Source organism: Heteronotia binoei, chromosome 19 (assembly GCF_032191835.1).
Source record: "Heteronotia binoei isolate CCM8104 ecotype False Entrance Well chromosome 19, APGP_CSIRO_Hbin_v1, whole genome shotgun sequence".
NCBI lineage: Eukaryota > Metazoa > Chordata > Lepidosauria > Squamata > Gekkonidae > Heteronotia > Heteronotia binoei.
In genome coordinates this window covers 41,754,978-41,779,365 of record NC_083241.1, presented here as the reverse complement: position 1 = coordinate 41,779,365, position 24,388 = coordinate 41,754,978, and the positions used below count along the sequence as shown (strand labels likewise).

The 24,388-nt window shown below is 46.2% G+C and overlaps 1 protein-coding gene and 1 non-coding gene across 3 annotated transcripts in view; both read right to left on the bottom strand.

Annotated features, from left to right (window-relative positions):
• Positions 1-562: 562 nt before the first annotated feature.
• On the bottom strand, positions 563-634 carry TRNAT-GGU (transfer RNA threonine (anticodon GGU)). Its single transcript has one exon. It is a non-coding gene; the product is annotated as a tRNA-Thr (tRNA).
• A 2,176-nt stretch (positions 635-2,810) lies between these two features.
• Positions 2,811-24,388, bottom strand: part of VPS13C (vacuolar protein sorting 13 homolog C) — a 189,993-nt gene continuing 168,415 nt past the window's right edge. For both annotated transcript variants that reach the window (XM_060259893.1, XM_060259892.1), the window contains 6 exons: positions 22,494-22,617; positions 21,045-21,159; positions 12,369-12,460; positions 8,204-8,327; positions 6,370-6,459; positions 2,811-4,496 (listed from right to left, as the gene is read on the bottom strand). In XM_060259893.1, coding sequence (XP_060115876.1) covers positions 4,395-4,496; positions 6,370-6,459; positions 8,204-8,327; positions 12,369-12,460; positions 21,045-21,159; positions 22,494-22,617 — 647 coding nt within the window. In that variant the 3' untranslated portion in view covers positions 2,811-4,394. The remainder of the gene's footprint in view (positions 4,497-6,369; positions 6,460-8,203; positions 8,328-12,368; positions 12,461-21,044; positions 21,160-22,493; positions 22,618-24,388) is intronic.

Below are 24,388 nucleotides of genomic sequence, written 5' to 3'. Positions count from 1 at the left end.
ATCAAAGACACTCTGGTCTCCTCAGACTGGCAGCGGCTCTCCAGGGTCTCAAGCTGAGGTTTTTCACACCTACTTGCCTGGACCCTTTTTAGGTGGAGATGCCAGGGATTGAACCTGGGACCTTCTCCTTACCAAGCACAAGCTCTATCCCTGAGCCACCGCCCCTCCCTAACACTTATGAAGCTGTCTTCTACTGAATCAGACCTTCGGTCCATCAAAGACACTCTGGTCTACTCAGACTGGCAGCGGCTCTCCAGGGTCTCACGCTGAGGTTTTTCACACCTATTTGCTTGGACCCTTTTTAGTTGGAGATGCTGGGGATTGAACCTGGGACATTCTGCTTACCAAGCAGATGCTCTACCACTGAGCCACTGTCCCTCCCCTTAGACTGCCTTATACTGCTGAATGCTGCCTTATACTGAATCAGACATATGATGCTGCCTTATACTGAATCAGACCCTCTTGGGTCCATCAAAGTCAGTCTTGTCTACTCAGACTGCCAGAGGCTCCCCAGGGTCTCAAGCTGAGGTTTTTCACGCCTATTTGCCTGGACCCTTTTAGTTGGAGATGCCAGGGATTGAACCTGGGACCTTCTGCTTACCAAGCAGATGCTCTACCACTGAGCCACAGCCCCATTCATGGCTCTCCAGGGTCTCAAGCTGAGGTTTTTCACACCTATTTGCCTGGAACCTTTTTAGTTGGAGATGCCGGGGATTGAACCTGGGACCTTCTGCTTACCAAGCAGGTGCTCTATCACTGAGCCGCCGTCCCTCCCCAATCGTTCTAACCGAACCTTTTAAATGTGCGTTCCGCCCCCCTTCTCCTGTTCTTCATAACTTCCCTATATAGGCTGACTTTTATCAGTAACTAGATCAAGTCCTCCACCTCCTTAAAAAATGTTCACTGGTACTTCTCCTTACCAAGCAGAAGCTCTATCCTTGAGCCACCATCCCTCCCTAACACTTATGAAGCTGTCTTCTACTGAATCAGACCTTCGGTCCTTCAAAGACACTCTGGTCTACTCAGACTTCCAGAGGCTCTCCAGGGTCTCAAGCAGAGGTTTTTCACACCTACTTGCCCAAACCCTTTTTAGTTGGAGATGCCAGGGATTGAACCTGGGACCTTCTGCTTACCAAGCAGATGCTCTACCACTGAGCCACTGTCCCTCCCCTTAGACATATGAACATATGATGCTGCCTTATACTGAATCAGACCCTCGGTCCATCAAAGTCAGTATTGTCTACTCAGACTGCCAGAGGCTCTCCAGGGTCTCAAGCTGAGGTTTTTCACACCTATTTGCCTGGACCCTTTTAGTTGGAGATGCCGGGGATTGAACCTGGGACCTTCTGCTTACCAAGCAGGTGCTCTACCCCTGAGCCACAGCCCCATTCATGGCTCTCCAGGGTCTCAAGCTGAGGTTTTTCACACCTATTTGCCTGGACCCTTTTAGTTGGAGATGCCGGAGATTGAACCTGGTACCTTCTGCTTACCAAGCAGGTGCTCTATCACTGAGCCACCGTCCCTCCCCAATTGTTCTAACCGAACCTTTTAAATGTGCGTTCCCCCCCCCCTTCTCTTGTTCTTCATAACTTCCCTATATAGGCTGACTTTTATCAGTAACTAGATCAAGTCCTCCACCTCCTTAAAAAATGTTCACTGGTACTTGGAATGCTACCCAAATACCAAAGCAGCAGGAACAACCAGTTTGCAAACACTGCCACCTTGTGGGAAGCAGAGCAAAGTTCGAGTCCAGTCGCACTACAAGGTTGTATTCAAAGTATAAGCCTTCAGGAGCCTGCACACAAAAGCTTGTATCCTGAATGAAGTGTTTTGTTGCTCTTAAAGGTGTCACTGGACACAAACTTTGTCCTGCTGCTTCAGACCAACACGGCTGCCCACCTGAATCCACCTTGCGGACGCAGTTTAAGAGCAAATCATCAGAAAATGAAAAAGAGCCAGAGTCTGGTAGGACCTTAAAGGCTAACAAAATTTGTGGCAGGGGAGGAGGTTTTGTGAGTCACTGGTCACTTCTTCATTAGAAAAGGTGATCCGATAGAGCCTCTTTGCTATCATAGAATCATAGAGTCGGAGGGAACCTCCAGGGTCATCTAGTCCAACCCCCTGCACACAATGCAGGAAGCTCACAAACCCCTCCCCCTAAATTCACAGGATCTTCATTGCTGTCAGGTGGCCATCTAGCCTCTGTTGAAAAACCTCCAAGGAAGGAGAGCCCACCACCTCCTGAGGAAGCCTGTTCCACTGAGGAAGCACTCTAACAGTCAGGATGTTCTTCCTAATAGAATCATAGAGTTGGAAGGGACCTCCAGGGTCACCTAGTCCAACCCCCTGCACAATGCAGGAAACTCAGAAATACCTCCCTCTAAATTCACAGGATCTTCATTGCTGTCAAATGGCCATCTAGCCTCTGTTGAAAAACCTCCAAGGAAGGAGTCCACCACCTCCCAGGGAAGCCTGTTCCACTGAGGAACCGCTCTAACGGTCAGGAAGTTCTTCCTAATGTTGAGCCGGAAACTCTTGCGATTTGTTTTCAACCCACTGGTTCTGGTCCTACCTTCTGGGGCTACAGAAAACAATTCCTCACCATCCTCTCTCTCTATGACAGCCCTTCAAGTACTTCAAATCACTCAAAAGAGCCCTTCAAATTAATCAAGTTTATGGTTTGCATCCAAATTTCTTTTTACCGAATAAACTATTTGTTGTAAAGAAGAGGTGGGGGGGATTCCCCCCCCCTGCTCCATATTAAGTTCCCAAATCTCAGCCACCGCTAGACACAAATGCCACAAATAAAATGCATATAAAATCATTTATTTGGCAATATTGTACACAGAAGGATGGAAGCAAAGGAAAACACGCCAGGTACAGAGTGCTTACCCACGGACAGTTCTGAGGAGTCCTTCCGCCTATTAACCAATCAGCCAGACTTCATGGCTTGTCATCTCTTTTGACATGTCAAAATAAAGTGTAACGTGATGCAGAAAGACACACTAAAAACAATATTGCAACAAAAAAAAATAACTTTTCCTTTAAAGAAAAAAAAACAACACACCAGTATACAGCAGTACAATTATCAGCCCCCAGAACTCGCATTGGCCACGATAAAGAAAAGTCTGGTTTCTCAAAAATTCGATACCAGCTCTCAAAACAGCACTTGGGTACAGCTTTGTGCTGCTATTACAGCTTTGGCCATTAAGCCTTCTTCTTTGGGAAGCGACTGGCTGAACAACATTGAAAAGAATTCATGCATTCGATGCTCTTAGTCAATTTTGGAGCCTGGTTGTGGAACTACCAAAAATGAAATGGACACTTTAAAAAAAAAAAAGATACCTAAAGCAGAATGTTTGCAAATGGGGGAAAAGCCACTGGAGGGGCATAGAAATACTTGCACAATGCTGAATTTTCAACAGGGGTCCCTTCATTTGTACAGCAAAACACCAACAGTGGGACTACTGGATTCGATACCTAGTCAGTAAAGAGGACTCGCTTTATAATACCCCACTGCTGCCAAAGTGCAAAAGCTCTTGTAAACAAAGCAGTGAGTTAATCCCGCAGCTAACGTGCCTTGCTGAATAGCAGCCTAATGTTCATGCAAAGGATTCAGAGGTGCTTCTGAGGTGAACATGATTATATACTTGCTGACTGGCTTCGTTTGCGCGGCAGTTAACTTGAACAGATTAACTTGTGCAATCAGTAAATATATGTGCTTTCGTACGATGCACACTGTCGTGTCCCTGAGCTGGGTTTACACACAGGCTACGGAGTCAGCACACCTGTTGAAAGCGCTGCGTCCTTCTTTTAAGCCTACACCCCGTGAAAGAGCAGCACGGTGTGTTTCTCAAGCCGTGTCTTCATTTCTAGAGCAGCCAGATTTCATGTAAAGCTTGGAAGATAAACATTTTGTACCCGGAATACATTTTCAAAGTGCACTGTCTTTCGCTGAAAGATAAAAGGAAAAAAAAAGATCTCCCCCCAAACCCCATAAACTCTAAGAAGCATTTCCAACATTATAAAATGTATCCCATGACAAACTAGGCAGATTTTCAGAACATGGTTTTGTTTGTGAACTTAATACACTCATTCAACGTATATTGCCAACTGTAACAAAAATTTAAAAATATTTTGGTCGCTTTTTAGTGATAAAAATAAAGCAGGCATGATTAATTTACCCTTCTCTTGTATTTTTTTTGTTGTTGCAGGAAATTATTATACGCCGAGATTTTCAAGAAGGCACAGCAGTGATTTTTTTCGGAGGTGACGGTCGGTCTAAGGAGCTGGGGGTGGAAAGGCAGAGGAACCCCGCCCCCCTGCAGACCACACCCCCTGGTTTCTGGGAAACCCCTTCCCTGGGAAGGCCACCTCAGTGAATCGGCTGCAAGTTAAGAAGGTCCCTGAGGCTTGCTCAGCTTGAGAGATGCCTGCTTCACCAGCTTCTGCTGCTGCCGCGATGCTCGGGCTTCGTTGATGGCACGGCAAACCCTCTGAAAAGCAAAGGGAATGTTTTATTAGCCGCCTCTTAAAACTCACAAAAGCCTTCGCCGAGAAGAACGAAACAGGGAACCAGCATTTCATGGAGAGAGAAGCAACGGCTCTTTATGAGTCCCCTGGGAGCAGCAAACGGCACTTCCAACAGCTGGAAACTGCTGTCTCAGGGCATTATTAGCCTGCAAGACCCAAGTGGGTTGTTACTTCCTCCCGCTAGGGCTGCCAGTCTCCAGGTGGGTGTAACCGACAAACACGAGCCTCTGTGTAAAGTGGTCTAACCTTAGATCAAACAGGAGTTAAAAAAAACATCACAGTAAATTCCAAACAATTCTCAGAGTATATTCAAAACCGTTAAAAGTCCCACATATTTCTACAATAGTGCCATGGAACGCATCCAGTAAGAAGAAGAAGATATTGGATTTATATCCCGCCCTCCACTCCGAAGAGTCTCAGAGCGGCTCACAAACTCCTTTCCCTTCCCCCCCCCCAACAGACATCCTGTGAGGTAGATGAAGATATTGGATGTATATCCCGCCCTCCACTCCGAAGAGTCTCAGAGCGGCTCACAATCTCCTTTCCCTTCCTCCCCCACAACAGACACCCTGTGAGGTAGATGACGATATTGGATGTATATCCTGCCCTCCACTCCGAAGAGTCTCAGAGCGGCTCACCATCTCCTTTCCCTTCCCCCCCCCCCCCAACAGACATCCTGTGAGGTAGATGAAGATATTGGATGTATATCCCGCCCTCCACTCCGAAGAGTCCCAGAGCGGCTTACAATCTCCTTTCCCTTCCTCCCCCACAACAGACACCCTGTGAGGTAGATGAAGATATTGGATTTATATCCCGCCCTCCACTCCGAAGAGTCTCAGAGCGCCTCACAATCTCCTTTCCCTTCCTCCCCCACAACAGACACCCTGTGAGGTGGGTGGGGCTGGAGAGGGCTCTCACAGCAGCTGCCCTTTCAAGGACAACCCCTGCCAGAGCTATGGCTGACCCAAGGCCATTCCAGCAGGTGCAAGTGGAGGAGTGGGGAATCAAACCTGGTTCTCCCAGATAAGAGTCTGCACACTTAACCACTACACCAAACTGGCTCTCCAGTAAGAAACAAGCACGGCAGTCCACAGATACAACAGGTGAAGTCTACAGGTGTGAGCTAGTCACTTCCTTCAAAATTCCATTGCCAAAGAGTAGGAGAGACCACCATTTTTAGTGTCTCTTTAGTTAACCCTACCTAGGCACAGACAGTCAAGAATGTCAGGTCATGTGATCAACCATTGACTGTTTTAATTGGAAGGTGCACCAACGCCTTGAAATGGACCAAGAAACAAACAGGCCACCAACTAAGAGGCTTCAGGACCAGTGTAACACTGTCCCAACAAGCAGAGCCTGGTTACCAACAGGCCACTGAATTTGGCACCAGCTGAAGTTTCTGAACTCCAGCGGGTTGTTTTTTTTCGTAGCAGGAACTCCTTCGAATATTAGGCCATGTACCCCTGATGCAGCCCATCCTCCTGGAGCTTACAATAGGCCCTGCTAAAAACCCTGTACGCTCTTGGAGGATTGGCTACACCAGCGGGTGTGGCCTAATATGCAAAGGAGCTCCTGCTACAAAAAAAGCCCTGCTGAACTGTCTCCAAGGACAGACTCGTGCAGATGTCAAACTGCAGTGGGAATGGTTTTCAGGAATCACGGGTTACATCAAGGCAAGCACGTTTCAGGCTGCTTGGGGAATTACACCACAGAACCAGCTGTGATTACCAGTCCTGAAGACAACGGATACGGATGGTTCAAACAGAAGTGTATTTGTATTTAAAATGCTAAATGGGTAATTATGGGTGAAGGAACGGCAGGCTTTGATGTTATTACCTTTGCTGACTCTGCATCACTGAACTGGATCTTCCTCAGCATCTCTTGTCCCGAGCCCTCTTTTTTGTGGAATTTTAAGAGCCCGTAGTCCTGTCGGGAATAAGCGGCAACTTTTGAAAGGCTGCAAAAAAATGCCACTAAATGCCACAATTGAACTTACCCAGACACCATTTGCCGTGGCTTCCCCCAAAAAGGGCCGTAAAGTTAAGATAAAAATGTATTCCAAGCCCTTATTTATATATTCAGGTTTGTGAGACTACACATTAACGCTCAACAACTCAGAGGAGCACCACGACTTCTGGATCAAAATAGTTCATTCAATTCATAATTCACTGTTGTGATCGTAGTCCCAGGAGAGCAACTGTGCTGGTCCACAGCAGAAGAGCCAGATTCAAATTCAGGGGCATCTGAGCGACCAACCAGATTTTTGGAGAGTGAGTTTTCAAGAGTCAAAACTCCCTTCGTCTCATACTCTAAAACTCCTGTTGGTCTCTAGGATTCTACTGTCCTCAAGTTTAGCAGTGCTGCAATTGTGTATCTTGGACTTTCCGGTGAAAGCATCACGCTCTTCCCACAACAGATGACAGGTTGAAAGCTGGGTAATGGCAGCATCTCTCTGCATCAAAGCACTTCCCCTCCAGGGGAAGCAACGCAGGGTCCAGACCAGGGGTGGAATTCTAGCAGGAGCTCCTTTGCATAATAGGCCGCACACTCCTGATGTAACCAATCCCCCAAGAGCTTACAAGGCTCTATTTTGTAAGCTCTTGGAGGACTGACTACATTGGAGAGGTGTGGCCTAATATGCAAAGGAGCTCCTGCTAGAATTCCACCCCTGGTCCAGAGACAGTACCGATTTGCTGGGCTACACACAAAAGGGCCAAGTTCTGAGTAACGAAGGAGCGTGCGAGTTGCAGAAACAGGGATAGTGGTTTGAGCTTCGGAAATCTGGTGTGGGAAGGGCTGAGCTCAGCCTTGCAAGAAGAATAAAACTTACAAAAATTTGCAAGAGCTTTCTCCACTACGCTTTGCATCGCTAAACAGAAGGTTAGAATACTGATGGTAATGTAATGTAATGAAACAGTAGAAATAATGTCATTTGGAATGGTAGACTGAAACGGGACAAAACACTGCACTATCAGTCACCCCACCTCAAAGGAAAGGATGCTGTTAGTTACCCCCAGGGCTTTTTTTGTAGCAGGAACTCCTTTGCATATTAGGCCACACCCCTCTGATGTAGCCAATCTTTCAAGAGCTAACAGTAGGCCTTGTACTAAAAGCCCTGTGAGCTCTTGGTGGATTGGCTACATCAGGGGTGTGTGGCCTAATATGCAAAAGAGTTCCTGCTACAAAAAAAGCCCTGGTTACCCCCATGCTTGAGAGGAGATGGATGGAGCGTAACAACATGATACTGGTCAATTACTCTTAGCACTCCACAACTAAGAGGGATACATTTACACATCAGTCTCCAATCTCAACATATTTGCTTAACTGTTTCCACCCCCCACCCCACTCCACCCCCAAACTAAATTTTAAAAATGGTGACCATATAAACTTGTTATTCCTGCTTGCGGCTGTTAAAACAACTTCATTATGTTGTATGCTAATTTGCTGCTCAATTTCTTCCTGTATATATGGACTGGTAACTTCCATTTCAATGTATTTGAGAAAGTGTGCTTGCATTTGGAATGCCTCGAACAAACCTTTATTGGTCTTAAAGGTACCAATGAACTCAAATCTTGTTCTGCTGCTTCAGACCAGCACGGTTGCCCACCTGGATCTAAAGGACTGCTGTTACTCAAACACGGGGCCTAAGCACAGTGTCACCATTTCTTACCTTAACAAAGATTTGTAGTGTATTTTCAACCACGGCAGGGTGGCGAGTGAAGTCTTCATATAAACAATCCCAGTCTGTAGTCACATGCCCAAGAATCTCCACCTCCTTTATGCACAACAACCTCCTAGATTTAAAAACAACAATATTGTGTTAATTTGTTCCATTTCATAGAATTATAAGAACATAAGAGAAGCCATGTTGGATCAGGCTAATGGCCCATCCAGTCCAACACTCTGTGTCACATAAGAACATGAGAAGCCATGTTGGATCAGGCCAATGGCCCATCCAGTCCAACACTCTGTGTCACATAAGAACATCAGAGAAGCCATACACACACACACACACACACACACTGTGGCTAATAGCCACTGATGGACCTCTCCTCCATATTTTTATCCAATCTCCTCTTGAAGCTGGCTATGCTTGTAGCTGCCACCAGCTCCTGTGGCAGTGAATTCCACATGTTAATCACCCTTTGGGTGAAGAAGTACTTCCTTCTATCCATTCTAACCCGACTGCTCAGCAATTTCATGGAATGCCCACGAGTTCTTGTGAGAAAGGGAGAAAAGGACTTCTTTCTCTACTTTCTCCATCTCATGCATAATCTTGTAAATCATAGAGTCCGAAGGGCCCTCCAGGGTCATCTAGTCCAACTCCCCGCACAATGCAGGAAATTCACAAGTACTTCCCCACCAAACACAGAGCGACCCCCTGCTGCAAGCCCAGAAAACAGAAGGGGGGGGAAAAAACCCTCTCCAGGATCCGTGGCCAAACCGGCCTGCAGAAAAATGGCTGCCTGACCCCAAAGCATCAAATCAGCATTTCCCCGAGTGTGTAAGTAAGGGCCATGAGGACTAGGCACTGATGCAACCCTTCCTGACCCCCTTCTCATGATCTGCCTCAGTTTATCAGAAGCACAAAATCTCTTGCAGCAGGGGAAGAGTCTCAAAATATACGTTATTGATAGCTGCAGGCCACGCATGTGACCAAACGGATTAGCAGTAGTAGTGTAGTTGGTGGGGAGGGTTTGTGGGTAAACAAACATGCAACTATTAATAATGAACAGATATCCGATTTTAAAAGAATAAGGGAGATTTTGAAGAAATAAGAGAGTTGGTAAAATTGTAATTAAATATATAGTCAATTTGGATTTATGCTAAAGAGTGCAGATAACACATATTTTCTTTTTTTATATAGTAGATGTATCTACAGTATGCTTATTTAGTGAAATTGCTCATACTGATGTAAAAGCTGGATTAATGGTTGAAAAGGCGGACAGCATAAATGTTCTGCAACTTGGTAGATTTGGTAACTTGCTAGATTTGTTTCTAACGTGCTCTTTTGGAGAAACCGTTTAGACTGAGATAGACAAACTATTAAGTTGTTTCTTATGTAATTTGTTAAGGATAAAGATATGATTTTTATGTGCTTGTTTTAATAAGCGTTTTGTTAAACCAACAATCTAATTTGTGCCTATAATAGGGTTAAGTTACATTAGACAAAATTGGCGTTGAGATAGAACTTGCTATACTTATTTGTGTTTAAGAAGAATTGTTTAGATTCATATTCCTACTACTAGTTTATTGAAAAAAAAATTTTGGGGGTAATGAAAGAAAGGAAGGTAAAATATAGGGAGATTTTTACATTTGCAGGTAGAATGACTTGAGTATTTTATTAAGAGAGAATTATAACTGATATATTTGTACTGCTTTCTGTTTTCCCCATTCTGTCAATGCCCCTTCCCCACCTTTTTTTTTATGTGCTCTCTGTATTGCTTTTTTTTTTAGTAGTTTAAACTAATAAAAATTATAAAATGTCAGTTGTGTATCTTGGACTTTCTGGCGAAAGCAGTTTCGCATAGTGGTTAAGTGTGCGGACTCTTATCTGGGAGAAGCGGGTTTGATCCCTCACTCTTCCACTTGCAGCTGCTGGAATGGCCTTGGGTCAGCCATAGCTCTGGCAGAGGTTGTCCTTGAAAGGGCAGCTTCTGTCACAGATCTCTCAGCCCCACCTACCTCACAGGGTGTCTGTTGTGGGAGAGAAGATACAGGAAATTGTAAGCCACTCTGAGATTTGGAGTGGAGGGTGGGATATAAATCCAATATCTTCTTCTCTCACAACATATTATCAATAAAAGCCCAGCAAAATACAGGTCTAGAGTGAGGAAGGGGTTAAGGAAGAGGGGTCCCCAGGGCCAAAACTGGCCTCCAGATGCCAATCTATGAGCTTCAGGGATGGGAGAGGGCAGAAAGAAGTGGCATGCCAATAATTCATTACGTTTTTGGCAATCCTGCCACGAAGATTTGCTCCTCACACACCTTGGTTTAGTTTCACGCAAAAATTCAGAAGGAAGTTTCCACAGAGCCCTGCAATATAACCCTGGTCCAAAGCAACAGCGCAGTACTGAGGGAAATGAATTACAAATTTGAGCTGAAGTGTGAAACCAGAGGTATAAGGGTTAACTTTAGCCAACAGAGAAGCTGGAGTGAACTTCAGAGATGCTGCATATTTTAGCAAAGTCTCTGGGTTACAGAGTTTTGGTACATCTCAAGGGCAGAGATTAGAGTCCTGGCAGCGAGGAATGAAAGTATGATGGGATGCGGTCTACAGGTGGACACAGAGCATGCTTAATAGCCTTATGAATATTCACTAACACTCCCAGCATAGGTAACTGCTTCATTTACATAGTAATACGACGTATGTTAGAGGGTGGGGGGAGGGTCATATCAAGGAGCTAATGTGTTTTGTTATGAAATAGGTGGTCTGGATCTGCTCAAGTTCTGGATTGGCTCAAGTTCCGATCAACCCTCAGAACTTGAGCCAATCAGGGAACAGGGGTAGGGTCTTGCGGCCGCAGGAGGTATAAAATTGTATTTCCTTTATTCTGTACTTTGAGCTTGCCTGGTGTACTGCTCCTACTGATATCAGTAAAAACTCTGGCATGGATCTACCTGACTGACTTCGTTTTTCTTTCGAGGGTTCAAGGGGGGGGGAACCCATTTATTACAGTACCGGCTGTAGTACAAGCTGTGGAGAATCTCACATCCTTCCCCCACAGGGCCGTAGCCAGGATTTCATGTTTGGTGAGCCCCACAACAGGATTTGTTGTTTGGGGGGGGGGGCACTCAGTTTGACAGCCCTGGGCTCTCAGCCCTGTAAGCTGCTTTGAGTTCCACAAGCTAACCCCCTAGGGTTCCCAAATCCCCCGCTAGGCCTGGAGACTCCCGATTTGGAGCCTCCTCCTCCCGCTGGCCATAAAAGGGAAAGCGGGGGGAGGGGAGGGGGGAGAACGGCAGCCAGAGCTCTTCCGTTTTCTCAGGCTGCTTCCCGCCCCCAGTCAGCTGGCCGGTGAAGGGAGGGGAGCCCAGCCACGCCCCCAAAGGACCATGTGCCTTTGCACCTCCGGAGGTGAGTGAGTTCTGTCCCCTGCATCAGATTTCCCAGAAACGGGGGGGGGGGGGAGGGGGAGGGGGTTGAGAGGGAAACGTCTTCTCATAGGGTATAATGGGGAATTGATCTGGAGGTTTCGGGGGCTCTGGGGGAGCTGTTTTTTGAGGTAGAGGCACCAAATTTTCAATATAGTATCTAGTGCCTCTCCCCAAAGTATCCCCCAAATTTCAAAACGATTGGACCAGGGGGTCCGATTCTATGAGCCCCAAAAGAAGGTGCCCTTATCCTTCATTATTTCCTATGGAAGGAAGACATTTAAAAAGGTGTGCCGTCCCTTTAAATGTGACGGCCAGAACTCTCTTGGAGCTCAGTTATGCTTGTCACACTCTTGTTCCTGGCTCCGCCCCAATGTCTCCTGGTCCACCCCCAAAGTCTCCTGGCTCCACCCCCAAAGTCCCCAGATATTTCTTGAATTGGACTTGGCAACCCTATAACCCCCCCCCAACCCCCGCCTTCGTCCGGGAACTCACAGCAGCCCTGCTCCCCCCACCCCTTTCTTATGTGCCCCCCTCTCAGAGAAACAGAGACCCCCCCCTTTTGCTCTACACAGTGCGTTAGGGAAAGGGAGAGAGAAAAGCGAAAAGACCAGCAGCAATGGTACTACTTGTTCAGAGTGGCGGTGAGCAAAGGGGACAGACTGCCCCCCCCCAGGCCCCACTGTAGCTACGAGCCTGCTTCCCCAATTGAGCTGTCAAAAAATAAATCTCAGTGTTACCTGTTGGTTATGACGAGGTGAGCCTTCCTGCTTCCCGGAAAAGCACAGCGAGATCGGAAACTCTCCCCTTCCAGCTTCTTGATATGAGAATTCTAGGGTCAGAGGTTTTGTTTAAAAAAAAAAAAAAAAAGATTTAGAACAACAACTATTCATTTCCAATCAGGACTACAATTTTCACCCAGACATGACGCTCCGACTTACAAGGCTAGAGAAGGGAATTCTCCCAGGTGATATTTCCAGTGGAGCATGCCCACCGTTTTGTTCCAAGGTGGAGCGTTTCAACTTTTGGGAGCTGTTTGGATTCACAAGGTGGTTTGGAGGCCCAGAAACAAAGCCCACTGAGATGTTTGCTTTAAAGAATGAAAACTTCAGAGTCCACGCCAAGACCCATGCCCCAAATTGCCAGTCTGTTCCGTTGATCAAGTCGCATATTGCACGACACAAAAGCATTCAAGCTATATAAAACACTGGTCGTGGGAGGTGTCACAAGGGCCTTCTACTGGCTGCCACCACACCGGTACGGGTCAGTCTGGGAGGGCCCAGAGCGCCCACCCGACCCCTGCGTCTTCCTTCTTACCAAGTATCTTTTAACTGAAGAGACGTGAGAACCCAGGCAGTATAACAATAACAAGTTTATTGTAAGCGTTCAAAACAGCATGTGGTTTTAATTATTAGTGCAACAATGAAAGTGAAAAAAACAAAACAACAAAGATGGTATAAAGAAACATAAAAAGCCCTGATGCAATTAGCTATATGTTCCCTTCCTCTAATGCCAACAGACTCACCACTCCTTGGGTGAGGGAACTCTCCTGCCACAGTCTCTCCAGAGAGAACACCCTCCCTCAGTAGCCAAGCCTATTTATTCTTTCTTCTCAGATCCCACCCCTCTGCTCTTCACTGGGGAAGTTTCCCCTCCTAAACGTCTGCCCACCCAATCAGAGGGACGGAAAGGAGATCCTGAGAAATGTAGGCCTTGTAGCTACTCTAACACAGGCTTCCCTGGAGTCTGTGGGCCTCACTAGGCCTAGGATCATGACAGGAGGGGAAAAAGCAAAGGGCAAAATGGACACATTAAACGCCCCTCCATGACAGGAATTTTGGGAGGCTGGGATTGGCCACACAACTGCTTCTGAGGAAAAAAACACATGTATCTCCCCATCGGGCACAGCAGCAATTCAGACAAGCAAGACCATTTCCCCCCCAAGTCAGCTTTATTTTTTAATAAGTCTGAAGTACATTTTGCAAGTATATATATAAAAATAATATAACACCATATACAAAATCTTTTTTAATCTGCAACAACCCAGTCCCCTTTATTACTTGTCGGCAACGGCATCTATTCACGGCCATGAGCCATCTCTGTTCATCAACGCCATATGCAGAATGTCATCTTCCCCCACTATGCCTTTCAAGGGAGATGGCTCACACATTCACTGACGGGAGATCCAGCGTTAGGAGCTCATGGCGTGAGTGAATCAACACTCTCCTACAAAGAATGTGTGACACGCAGGTGGGTTTTTTTTCGTTGGGAACGGAAGCTAAAGTTCTGACAACGATCCGACGAAAATTCATTCTAAATGTGTCACAGGTTACAAACACATCATCCCGTCTTTAGGCTTGTGCTCTAACGGAGAAAACCTGCCCCTCTAGGAAGACAGAATAGCTTTTCTACCAAAGTGTGACTTTGGGCTACGGAACGGTTCTAGAAGAAAGAAACTCCCCCTCATTTTGGAGATATTATACACGACCCAGCCTAATGGACTTCTGATGCTTTATGCAGTTCTGGAAGTCACAAGTGAAATGAGATACCGGATAATTCAGTATACAATACAAACGATTGCAAGCCACTTGGGGTGTACGTAACAGACAACGCATACCTTTGACTGAAGATATACCATTTATCTACGAGACTAGAGCTTGGTCTTCTATTGTTTGAGCAACAAAACAAAACCCAGACTGCTCCCTCTGTCTACAAATTTCACATGCACCCCCCTTCACCTGCTTCCAACATAAAAAGTTTCCCCAACGCTGAGCTCATCAGATAAATTAAGAAGCCTCTGAAGTCATTACCAATAACATAGTTGAAAGTACTTATTCAGACCTGGGTTCTGCCTTGTCCTTTAGAAAGATTATGTTTGTTGTATGGAGGTTTACATTAAAACATAGGGCGGGGCACATTTCTGTCCTGGAAGGCTCCAAATGATTCCCTTTCATCCAGCTCCTGGGTACGATTTTATCCTGTCTTCCTTCCCAGGAGCTCGGGGAGGGGGCATAGATCATTTCCCCTTCCCCCTTTCATCAGCGCAACAACCCTGTGAGGTAGGTGAGGCTGAGAGAGAGTGACAAGCCCCAAAACACCTTGCGAGTTTAATGGTGGAGTTGGGGGTTTGAGTCCAGGTCCCCGCCGGAAACTAATCACTATCCTTCCAGAGAGCCTGGAATCGCGTAACGGATACCGATCAGCGTTCCCTCTAAACTGAGTTAGCGTGAGCTAGCTCACAGATTTTAAGCCACTGGCTCACACGTTTTTGTCTCAGCTCAGGAAAAAATGGCCCCAGAGCACAATAATTTATGCAGTGGCTCCCAACTTTCCTGCCAGCAGCTCACAAAATAGAGTTTTTGCTCACAAGACTCTGCAGCTTCGAGGGAACGCTGACACTGACCGCTGGGTCACAGAAGGCAAGTTCCAAGCATGGCTGCTCCCTGGGCATCTTCTTTTATGTCACAGGTGCACCTGAACCTATTCCAGTCTGTGCACAGCTGGGGCTTCTTGCTGCAGGTACAAATGATTGCAACAAACCTGAGAGCACCCCCTGGGATGTGGTGGTGCACATGGAGGGGGGCCCACAGGGGTTCCTATATGAGGCCCTGTCCGACAATGCCGTGGGGAAAAAATGGCCATTTTCCCAAACGGCTTCCTGTAATCCAAGGCAAATCCCATCCGGCGCTGTACTCTCCTTCCCCTCAGATTATTTTTTCTCTCCTCCTGACACCCATGAGGCAGTCTCAGTCTGGAACTAGGAGAAGAAGAAGAAGAAGATATTGCATTTATATCCCGCCCTGCACTCCGAAGAGTCTCAGAGTGGCTCACAATCTCCTTTACCTACTTCCCCAACAAAAGACACCCTATGAGGTGGGTGGAGCTGGAGAGGGCTCTCACAGCAGCTGCCCTTTCAAGGACAGACTCTCAGAGCGGCCTACAATCTCCTTTCCCTTCCTTCCCCACAACAGACACCCTGTGAGGTGGGTGGGGCTAGAGAGGGCTCTCACAGCAGCTGCCCTTTCAAGGACAGACTTTCAAAGTGGCCTACAATCTCCTTTCCCTTCCTCCCCCACAACAGACACCCTGTGAGGTAGGTGGGGCTGAGGGCTCTCACAAAAGCTGACCTTTCAAGGACAACCCCTGCCAGAGCTCTGGCTGACCCAAGGCCATTCCAGCAGGTGCAAGTGGAGGAGTGGGGAATCAAACCCGGTTCTCCCAGATAAGAGTCCGCACACTTCACCACTACACCAAACTGGCTCTACAGGAGGAAACTGTTAATTATATTTGCCACTTCTAGCAATCTTCTAGATTGCTGTTAGTGGTAATGTTATTATGCAACTATTTTTAAACAATTTTTTTTTATTATATTGCATATCACCCAGAACCTTGCAATAGCAGCGATTAGGCAATTTACAAGCTTAATATAATCAATAAATCCTGATTGGTGAGCCCCTTTTAAAGTTTAAGGCTTGTAACGGGACGGTGGAAGCAAGCTGATAATATTTGGTTTCGCGCATGAAGAGTTTATGGCACATGAAAACATCAAGGCAGGCCAGAAATCACTGTGCACACATGAAATTCACAAAGCCGTTTTATACTGAATCAAACCATCGATTCATTAAGGTCAGTACTGTCTACTCAAACTAGCTGCAGTTCTCCAGGGTCTTAGATAGAAGCCTGTCCCTCCACCTAATGCCAGATTCTTTAACTGGAGATGGCAGGGATTGAACCTGGGAACTTCTGCATGCCAAGCAGAGGCTCTGCCGCTCAGCTATGGCCCCTTCCAGAAGGCGTTTAGGGAAACGTATTGGCCACAAGAGCAGAAATGGCAAAGGGAACAGTTAGCCCACTGCTCTGGGGAGAGAACAATGAATCGAAGAATGGGAAAAGACGGGCATGATTGGTCAAGGGGTTATGTCACTCAGAAAGAAAGAAAGAAAGAAAGAAAGAAAGAAAGAAAGAAAGAAAGAAAGAAAGAAAGAAAGAAAGAAAGAAAGAAAGAAAGAAAGAAAGAAAGAAAGAAAGGGAGGGAGGGAGGGGGGGGTGGGAGGGAGGGAGGAATAAAGAAAGAAAGAGAGAGAGAAAGAAAGAAAGAAAGAGAAAGAAAGAAAGAGAAAGAGAGAAAGAGAGAAAGAGAGAAAGAGAGAAAGAGAGAAAGAAAGAAAGAAAGAAAGAAAGAAAGAAAGAAAGAAAGAAAGAAAGAAAGAAAGAAAGAAAGAAAGAAAGAAAGAAAGGGAGGGAGGGTGGGAGGGAGGAATAAAGAAAGAAAGAGAGAGAGAAAGAAAGAGAAAGAAAGAAAGAAAGAAAGAGAAAGAGAGAGAAAGAGAGAAAGAAAGAAAGAAAGAAAGAAAGAAAGAAAGAAAGAAAGAAAGAAAGAAAGAAAGAAAGAAAAGTAGCCTCCCTACCCCATTATCAAATCTACCTTTTTTTTAAAAAAGAGCTCAAATAAATTAAAACCAATTTTTAAAAACATGCACGGCGTTTCATCTGTTCTGAGCTTCTGTGACAAATTTTATTACAAACGCATCTGAAATCACTACATCACTTGGAAAAAAGATAAGCCACATTTCTTAGTTGTGCTGTTTTCAAAGCAGCGTGGAGGGGAGAGAAGACAACTTCTAGAAGGTTGAACCCTCTTCTAGCCGATTTCTGAGGAAGAGCAACTCAGGAATTAAAGAGCAGACAGGTACAGTAATCCTCTCTTGAAAGGAACCGCGTAAGATTAATTTTTTTTTTTTTTTGCATTCGCTGGCAAAGCCCACTGGGCATTCCCCACACTTTGCAAATTCTAACAAAGAATTTCAAAGCCAGGTCAGGGATATTTCTGCCCCCCCCCCCTACCCCTGGGATACTACAGCAAGTTTTCACAACGTGTTCGATACAATAAAGGTACACTGTCTCTGAACACATTTTTTTCATCTTTAATCAATAAAGTATGAGATCACCGCTGAACAACCAAAAAAAAAAGCTGCTTTTGAGTAGCAGGGCATCGGGGGCTGACTTTTCAGAAGGAATAAACCTACCTGTCGAGAAGATTGTCCTTTAAAGAAAAAAGGCAGTTATCTACAAAAACCATTCTTGGTATTGGTGAAAAGTGCCATCAAGTTACCAACCTACCAAAGTGCCATCAAGTTACCAACCTACCAAAGTGCCATCAAGTTACCAACCTACCAAAGTGCCATCAAGTTACCAACCTACGGCAACCCTGTAGTGTTTTCAAGGCAACGGATGAGCAGAGGTGCTTTGCGTGGCCTCCTCCCACGTGGCAACCTCTGACTCTCCTTGGTGGTCTCGTGTCTGAGGACCAAGCAGGGCTGACCCTGCTTAGGTTTGGAGATCTGATGGGACTGGGCTAGCCTGGGCCATCCAGGTTAAGGAAAGAAACATTCAGAGGTGGCTTTGCCATTGCCTGCCTCCGCGTAGCAACCCTGGACTCCCCTGGTGGGCTCCCATCCAAGGACTAAGCAGGGCTGACCGTGCTTAGTTACTGAGACCTGATAAGATCGGGCTAGCCTGGCCCATACAGGTCAGGTTATTATCTGGATTCTTGGTACCACCATACCCTAAAACGAGCTACTGTATTAACAGAAACGTTATGCAACATATACAAATGCATCAAACCGGCCCGTGATGAGGCAGTTAGTTTATCGTTGCAGGCTGGAAACAAAGTGCATCTCCCGAAACAAAAAGATGTTCATTCGGTGCTCATCTGTTTCTAGACAGAATTCAAACTGCTGGTTCTTATCAATAAGGTTCTCCAATGTTTGGGGGCCAGCATCCCCCCCCCCATATTGCCAAGCCCACTAGTTAAGATCCTCGTCTTTCTCCCCCCTCCCTTTGAGGCCCACCTGGGCATCTGCTTTCCTTTTCCTTTAGACTCAGACAGTAGCCAGGTGTCAACTACGGGCTTCCATCTTTTACAGCAGTTCCATCTTTGCTCCTAGCCGGCAGACTGTTCGATCACTGTCGGTTTAGGCTGCTCTGTTCGTCTTGTGTGCTTTTGAACTCTAGCTTATTTGTTGCATGGGCTTGTTTTTTATTGTTTTGGTCACATTTGTTTTCTTATTTAGCATCAAGCAGGGGGGGGGGGGTCTAAAGAAACAGCAAGTAAATATCATGAATATATCTGTTGAAGACCCAATATATTATCTGCTGTGAGAATATGTCCAACAGGCAGCCCGCTGCAAGTTTGACCACTACCATCGGTGGTTCTGTATCTGTCCACATATTTCTGGATAAGAACATAAGAGAAGCCATGTTGGATCAGGCCAATGGCCCATCCAGGCCAACATTCTGTGTCACATAAGAACATAAGAGAAGCCTTGTTGGATCAGGCCAATGGCCCATCCAGTCCAACACGCTCTGTCACATAAGAACATAAGAGAAGCCCTGCTGGATCAGGCCAATGGCCCATCCAGTCCAACACTCTGTGTCACATAAGAACATAAGAGAAGCCCTGCTGGATCAGGTCAATGGCCCCTCCAGTCCAACACTCTGTGTCACATAAGAGAAGCCTTGTTGGATCAGGCCAGTGGCCCATCCAGGCCAACATTCTGTGTCACATAAGAACATAAGAGAAGCCTTGTTGGATCAGGCCAATGGCCCATCCAGTCCAACACATAAGAGAAGCCATGTTGGATCAGGCCAATGGCCCATCCAGGCCAACATTCTGTGTCACACAGTGCCACAAAACTCCCAGGTACCATCAAGAGGTCCATCAGTGGGGCCAGGACACCAGAAGCCCTCACCCTGTTGCTCCTCCCAAGCACCAAGAACACAGAGCATCACTTGCCCCAGACAGAGAGTTCCAACAATACGCTGTGGCTAAAAGCCACTGATAGACCTCTGCTCCATATGTTTATCCAATCCCCTCTTGAGGCTGGCTGTAAGAACATAAGAGAAGCCATGTTGGATCAGGCCAATGGCCCATCCAGTCTCCTCTGATGAGAAAATCCACATTCAGGAGGTGATTACCGGAAACACACAAGCGAGTCCCTCAGATACATGACACAAAAAAAGGGGCCAAATCTCTAGTTCCCCCCCTCTGTGCTTTGATTGTGCCCCACAAAATGGGGCACATGCTGGGATACATCCCTACCCACTCTCCTCTATGAACATGAACATATGAAGCTGCCTTATACTGAATCAGACCCTTGGTCCATCGAAGTCAGTATTGTCTTCTCAGACTGGCAGCGGCTCTCCAGGGTCTCAAGCTGAGGTTTTTCACACCTATTTGCCTGGACCCTTTTTTGGAGATGCCAGGGATTGAAACTGGGACCTTCTGCTTCCCAAGCAGATGCTCTACCACTGAGCCACCGTCCCTCCCCAACACCTCTAACACCTATCCAGACAACCATATTTGAAGTAAGGCAGTGACTGCCACCAATCCGACCCAAGAGATTACAATCAGGTTCCCCTCACAAGGAAGGGGAGAACAAAAGGGAAAACACAACGGCTCACGCTCTAAACCCCACGCAGACACCAGCATCTTTGCTCTAAGTGGAGTATAGAAAAGTTCTAGCCACAGTCATGAAACTGCGGCAGGGAACTGTGCTTGTCCAAAGGTGGATCTGTGCTATTTGCTTGATAGATTTACAATAAAAAAACAATACCCCTTTTATTTATTCATAATACAGCTTGTGTCCCCCCATCTCATTGTGACTTTTAACTACCAAGTAGCTGATGTATGTTGCCACCAATATTTCTTTGGTTTGAAGTGTACAAGAATTGGCACATTAACACAATGCAAAACACAGAGTTCTCATCTGTGTTGCTAACCTGATTTTAAAAATAAATCCCCCCAGTTATTGGAAATAGGCAATTTCGAACTCTGTATCAGTGATAGCTAAAAGCTCTGCGGGAAGTCACTGAATGAAATGGACTAACGAAATCAAACCACGCCCTTAATTTTAAGGGGTGGGGGGCGGGGAGAGAAACCACAGCAGATAAAGATGCTGAACACACAATCGGGAAAAGAGGGCAGAAACCGTAGACTCCTAATCCAGTTCTTGCTGCGAAGGCATGGCAGGAGAGAGGGAGAGAGAGAAAAAGAAATGGGTTAGAAACTGAAGACGGGCAGGAGAAAACAGACAGGAGGCAGCAGGCAGGAAAAACACAGAGATGTTGCCCTTAGGGCCCAGAGCGGACATTACATACAAAACCAACAGGGAGGTGCAATAAAATGTCCTTCCCAGAACAAACTTTTGAGGACAAGATTTCGTTACAACTGAAACTGTGGGCAAAGCATCTATCACACCATGATGCAAAAGCAAAAAACCCCCCAAAAACGTGCACTAGAAACCTAGGTGACGCACCTTATAAGAATATCTGGATGCTAGTAATGTATTATTGGGTGTGGTGGTGGGGGGGAGTATTCCCTACGAAGGAGGAGGCAAGAATATCACAGAACATACCTCAAACAAATCATATCCCTCTGCTTCCCCTCTGTCGTAGGGCCGGATGATGCCGTCTTCACGGATAAGGCGAGGGGGGCGGAGCGGTATCACTTCTTCTGTAGACTCTGCTACCCTGTTGAAGCAACACAGTAAACTGTACGGTATTCCAACGTATTTGTCTTTCAGAACAGTGTATCAGAATGTTTTTTTGTATTGACATACTCAGAAAAGGGATATTGGCTGTTTATCTCATTACATATACGAAACCCATCTTCCACTATGTTTTAATGTATTTTTTTTTCTAATTGCAAACTAGAATGAGGTTTATAATGTTAAAAAAGTAAATTAGGTGGATAGGAACATCTCTGAGAAAGACATGTCCTCTGTTTAACCCAGACTTGCAAGCAACAGAATAATTAATAGACAACCTCATTCTCCCATTCTGATATGTTACTGTTTTATTGGTTTCCCACACAAATGCTATCCAGACCTTTCAGTTCATTATTTCACTATTTTGCCAGTGGATTCTAAATTTGTACCACTCTGCATTCTTAACCGCTCCCCACCAGGTACATGTAGAAGAAAAAGACTGTAGATTTATTCCCTTCCCTTCTCTCTGAATCAGAGACTCAGAGCAGCTTACAATCTCCCATATCTTCTCCCCGCACAACAGACACCCTGTGAGGTGGGTGGGGCTGAGAGAGCTTTGAAGAAGACGACTGCAGATTTATACCCCGCCCTTCTCTCTGAATCAGAGACTCAGAGTGGCTCACAATCTCCTCTATTTTCTCCCCCACAACAGACACCCTGTGAGGTGGGTGGGGCCGAGAGAGCTCTGAAGAAGAAGACTGCAGATTTATACCCCACCCTTATCTCAGAATCAGAGACTCAGAGTGGCTTACAATCTCCTATATTTTCCTCCCCCACAACAGACACCCTGTGAGGTGGGTGGGGCTGAGAGAGCTCTGAAGAAGAAGACTGCAGATTTATACCTTGCCCTTCTCCCTGAATCAGAGACTCAGAGTGGCTTACAATCTCCTTTCCCTTCCTCCCCCACAACAGACACCCTGTGAGGTGGGTGGGGCTGAGAGAGCTCTCACAGCAGCTGCCCTTTCAAGGACAACTCCTGCAAGAACTATGGCTGACCCAAGGCCATTCCGGAGCAGAGGGTGGGACATAAATCCAATATCTTCATTTTCTTCATCTTCATTTCTGCCGGGGGGGAAGGCAAGGCTGACCGTGGGCATTTGGGCCCAGTGTTAGCGGTCACCCAGTTAGTTCTCGAGCAGTTTCCTCCAGCACACCCCTAGGGACCAGCCCAACACTGGATAAGTCAGGCGGACAGGCCTGGGTGTGCAGGCTCCTCTCTAGTCCGTGGTTCAGACTGCAAAGGAGCGGGGGCTGAAGATGCACTGAGCATCTCTCTCGGTGAAGGCAGCAAGCCCAAAGTGCCCTGGCCGCTTTTACCTCTGGATCCCTTGGAACGTGCTGCTGGCCATGTCGATGATGCCTCCCGTGGGGCGTGCCACCACACCCACCAGGCCTTTCCCGATGCCCTTGAAGAAGCCGGCTGCACCTTCCTTTTTGGCACCTTTCAAGCAAAGAAAACCCGGGTGAGGACAGCATCCTTCCCCCCCGCCCAAGGCAAGCGACTCTTTCACAAGCAGATTCAGCACCCCACACCTGACATCTCCATCTTCTTGGGCAACGTGAGACCTCCAGATTTTCAAGTTCTTTGCTCCGACACAACACAAAGAGGGCCGTTGCCTCAGCAACCAGATTTGGCTGTCCTTTAAGGTTTCCTGGTTATGAATGCCTAGTGAGCCTATTGATAAAACTTCAGGAAAGAAAAGGTCCCCTGTGCAAGCACCAGTCGTTTCCGACTCTGGGGTGACGTTGCTTTCACGGCAGACTTTTTACAGCGTGGTTTGCCATTGCCTTCCCCAGTCATCTATACTTTCCCCCCAGCAAGCTGGGGACTCATTTGACCGACCTCGGAAGGATGGAAGGCAGAGTCAACCTTGAGCTGGCTACCTGAACCTAGCTTCCACCAGGGATCGAACTCAGGTCATGAGCAGAGTTTAGGACTACAGTACTGCAGCTTTAACACTCTGTGCCACTTCAGGTGCAGTTTGCAAATCCACCTACGGCTCGATGTGGCTTCTTAGGCCACCAAAAAGTGCACTTAAGTCTGAACAGGGCCTTTTGCAGGTGCCAACCTGCAAATGGGCAAAATCAATAACTCATAGCGGCCTTCTCCATCATGGCCCCACCTTATGGAACGGCCTGCCAGAAGACGTCTGGAAGGGTCCCTCTCTCCTGTTCTTCCACAAACTAAGCAAAACGGAATTATTCAAGAGGGCTTTTCTACACAGGCAATAGGGTAGGCACTGCACAAAAGGCTTCACGAACTTTGCTGGATAAATTACTGGGAACTGTGGTCTGTATTTAGAGGTGTTCCCTCTAAGCTGATAGATCCAAGTGGGCGGCCGCGGTGGTCTGAAGCAACAGAACGAAGTAGTAGTAACACTGCACCTTTAAGACCAACTTAAGTTTTACTCAGAAGGTCAGCTTTCGTGTGCTCTAAGCACAGTTCATCAGACAAAAACATGGAATGGCAAGCAGTCCTGTACATAAGAGAAAGTGGGCAGTATGTAGAGTCATGGAAATGTTTTTTAGCAGATCAAAAGAACCACAAATTGGCTGGGTAGGATGAGTAAGAAAATGTCGGGTAGATGTTGGAAATGTAAAAAACATGAAGGTTCTTTTTTTCACATGTGGTGGACTTGTGAAAAAGCGAAAGAATTTTGGATGACGATACAACAAGAAATCTCCAAAATTTGGGGTTATGACTTTAAAAAAACTGCAGAGACTTTTTTTGCCTGGATTACAATTAGAAAAATTTCCAAAGGAAGACAGGACATTAATTTGGTACTTGCTCTCAGCTGCTAGGACACTGTATGCGCAGCTGTGGAAACGAAAAAAAAATACCAGAGAAATGGGACTGGATTATGAAAGTTTTATTGTGGAGTGAGATGGACAAACTAACTAGAACTCTAAGAGACTATGATCTAGACATATTCAAAAAGGAGTGGAAGAAATTTAAAGGATAAATGGAGAAAGAGTGGAATGTAAAAAGACATTGGACAATTTTTTAGTGTTGATGAGGGAAAAAAAAAACTGAACTTTGATCAGTTAGTGGTACCTTTAGTATTGAACTTAAATATATAACTTCGGGGAAGTCAAACAAGGGAGGGAGGGGGGATTGAAATATCATATGGGTTAGTACAGGAAATTTATAATTACGTTTTGTATCCATATGTTATCAATAAATTGTTAAAACACAAAAGAATCACAGATTG